The sequence below is a fragment of the Cariama cristata genome, unplaced genomic scaffold, assembly GCF_000690535.1.
Source record: "Cariama cristata isolate BGI_N322 unplaced genomic scaffold, ASM69053v1 scaffold7022, whole genome shotgun sequence".
In the NCBI taxonomy this organism is placed as follows: domain Eukaryota; kingdom Metazoa; phylum Chordata; class Aves; order Cariamiformes; family Cariamidae; genus Cariama; species Cariama cristata.
Window position 1 is genome coordinate 1 of NW_009605400.1, and position 2,259 is coordinate 2,259.

Below are 2,259 nucleotides of genomic sequence, written 5' to 3' on the forward strand. Positions count from 1 at the left end.
ATCATCCCCTACTTCATCACCCTGGGCACTGAGCTGGCCCAGCAGCAGCAGCAGAAGCAGCAGCCCGGGAGCAGCAGCAACAATGGGGGCCAGCAGCAAGCCATGTCCCTGGCCATCCTCAGAGTCATCCGCCTGGTCAGAGTCTTCAGGATCTTCAAGTTGTCCAGGCACTCCAAGGGGCTGCAGATCTTGGGGAAGACTCTCCAGGCCAGCATGAGGGAGCTGGGCCTCCTCATCTTCTTCCTCTTCATTGGGGTGATCCTCTTCTCCAGTGCTGTCTACTTTGCAGAGACTGATGACCCCGACTCCCTGTTCACCAGCATCCCTGATGCTTTTTGGTGGGCGGTGGTGTCCATGACCACCGTGGGCTATGGGGACATGTATCCCATGACAATTGGTGGCAAGATTGTGGGCTCCTTGTGTGCCATCGCGGGTGTGCTCACCATTGCCCTCCCGGTCCCTGTCATCGTGTCCAACTTCAACTACTTCTACCACCGAGAGACTGATCACGAAGAGCAGTGCCAGTACACCCATGTCACCTGTGGCCAGCAGCAGTCACCCTTCTCTGAGCCCAAGAAGGGGGACAGTAATCAGTCTCTCAGCAAATCTGAATTCCTGGAAGCAGAAGACCTGGAGTCCATGAAATATTCCAACTTCATTCCTCCCAACAACCAGGGTTATAAAGAGAAGAAAATGCTGACAGAGGTGTGATCGGTTTTGTTACCCTGGGTCCAGAAATGGAGCTGCAAGCTGCTGCACAGCCGTCTTCCTACTAGCAGCTGGATCTATTCAGCATTTACATGCCAGACTGTGAATTGTGATACCGTAAACAGAATGATTGTGATAATGGGCTCTTCTGTCCCGATTTGCTGTTTCTCATTACCGTGTGCAGCCAGAAATGTTCTTGCTTTGTTCCGTGGAGCGCTAGCTGTCATCCCCGCCTCCCTCGTGAATTTCTTTGAAGACTGCTTTCATCCAACATTTGCTCTGAAACCGAGCCTTTCTACTCCACTAGCAGAGAAGCCCTTGCCACTACTTCAGCTGAAGGATTCAGCGGGGAGTAAACAGTTAAAGGGCTACAAACATCTGGCTCTAGCCGTGCCCTTAGCTCCTGTGCCAGCGCAGTGCCCTTGGCTGTGGACTCAGTCACGCCTGCCATGCCATCGCCTTTGAATAATGGAAACGCTGCAGCCAGCATCACAGGGAGTTCTGCAGCTGTAGGGGACAGTCAGCAAGCAGATGCCTGCCTTCTTTGCAACCCTTGGCATGCTAAAGATCCTCTTGGTTTGTGTTTCAAACAAGGTGCAGAGATTTAAAAGCTACTTGTGACCATTTATCAAAAACAGGCTTATAGAAATCAACAGGCTTGGTGAAGATTCTCTGTGTTTTGAGCTTTTTTTCAGCCTTATTTATGCCAGTGCCCTGATGTTAATTGGCCTTTATAGTACCAACTTAATCTTCATAGTGGTAGGTGCCTTCTGATGCAAGGCACGTTTGAGTAAATCCATTTGTTATCTCCGCAGTTTATTGCCACACAATAGCGTTTAATGAGCTGTACTTTATGCTTCAGATCTCCAGTTCTGTATTCAGGCACATGTGAGAGCAATTGACTCCACTGCATTTTTAGTGAAGCGTTTGTAGAGCTGAGGGAAGTTTGCATGTTGGTATTTTGTTGACATTGCTGAAAAACCCTGACCACAGAGATAGTTGTACCTGTGCTGTCTGAAGATTGGACTGATTTAACAGGTCACAGGCATAAATCGCCCCAGGGTAAGTGTGTCAACATTGGAGACTGAGATCGGCACGGAGGCAAACTTCCCTAAGCCATCTGCACAAACCCAACAGCATATTCCAGACCTTTCAAATGAGGGGAGAAACAGCTAGCCTTGAAGAGATGCTTTTTGCATTATTACTGGTCTAGCCAGTTCTTGCTATTTCATGGACAGAACTCACAGCAACATCTTTCGCATGCACTAGGTTTTATGAGAGCAACTTACGCTAGCAATGCAAAACGCATACCTTTGCCTGCAGTGCTGGGTTTGCCAAGGGACCAGAGATTTGCATCTTAACATGCACGTTTTGCTTCCCAGATAATTTAATTTCTTTAATCAGCTCTCCTTACACCTAACTTTAAAATGTTTCACATGCTGCCAGTGGGTGAGAAGGGGAAATGGTTGCTTTCAGATTCTATTGGCAAATTTTCCTGCAAGGGAAAGTCTTTCTAGCTTTAAATCTAAGTGTATATTCTGCATTCACATG

At 48.1% G+C, this 2,259-nt stretch overlaps 1 protein-coding gene across 1 annotated transcript; it reads left to right on the forward strand.

Annotated features, from left to right (window-relative positions):
- Positions 1 to 6: 6 nt before the first annotated feature.
- On the forward strand, positions 7 to 1,301 carry LOC104158314 (potassium voltage-gated channel subfamily A member 6-like; the record flags this gene model as incomplete). Its single annotated transcript, XM_009695927.1, has 1 exon — positions 7 to 1,301. A coding segment is annotated over one exon (705 nt), but the record flags the coding sequence as incomplete, so codon positions are not given.
- Positions 1,302 to 2,259: the final 958 nt, after the last annotated feature.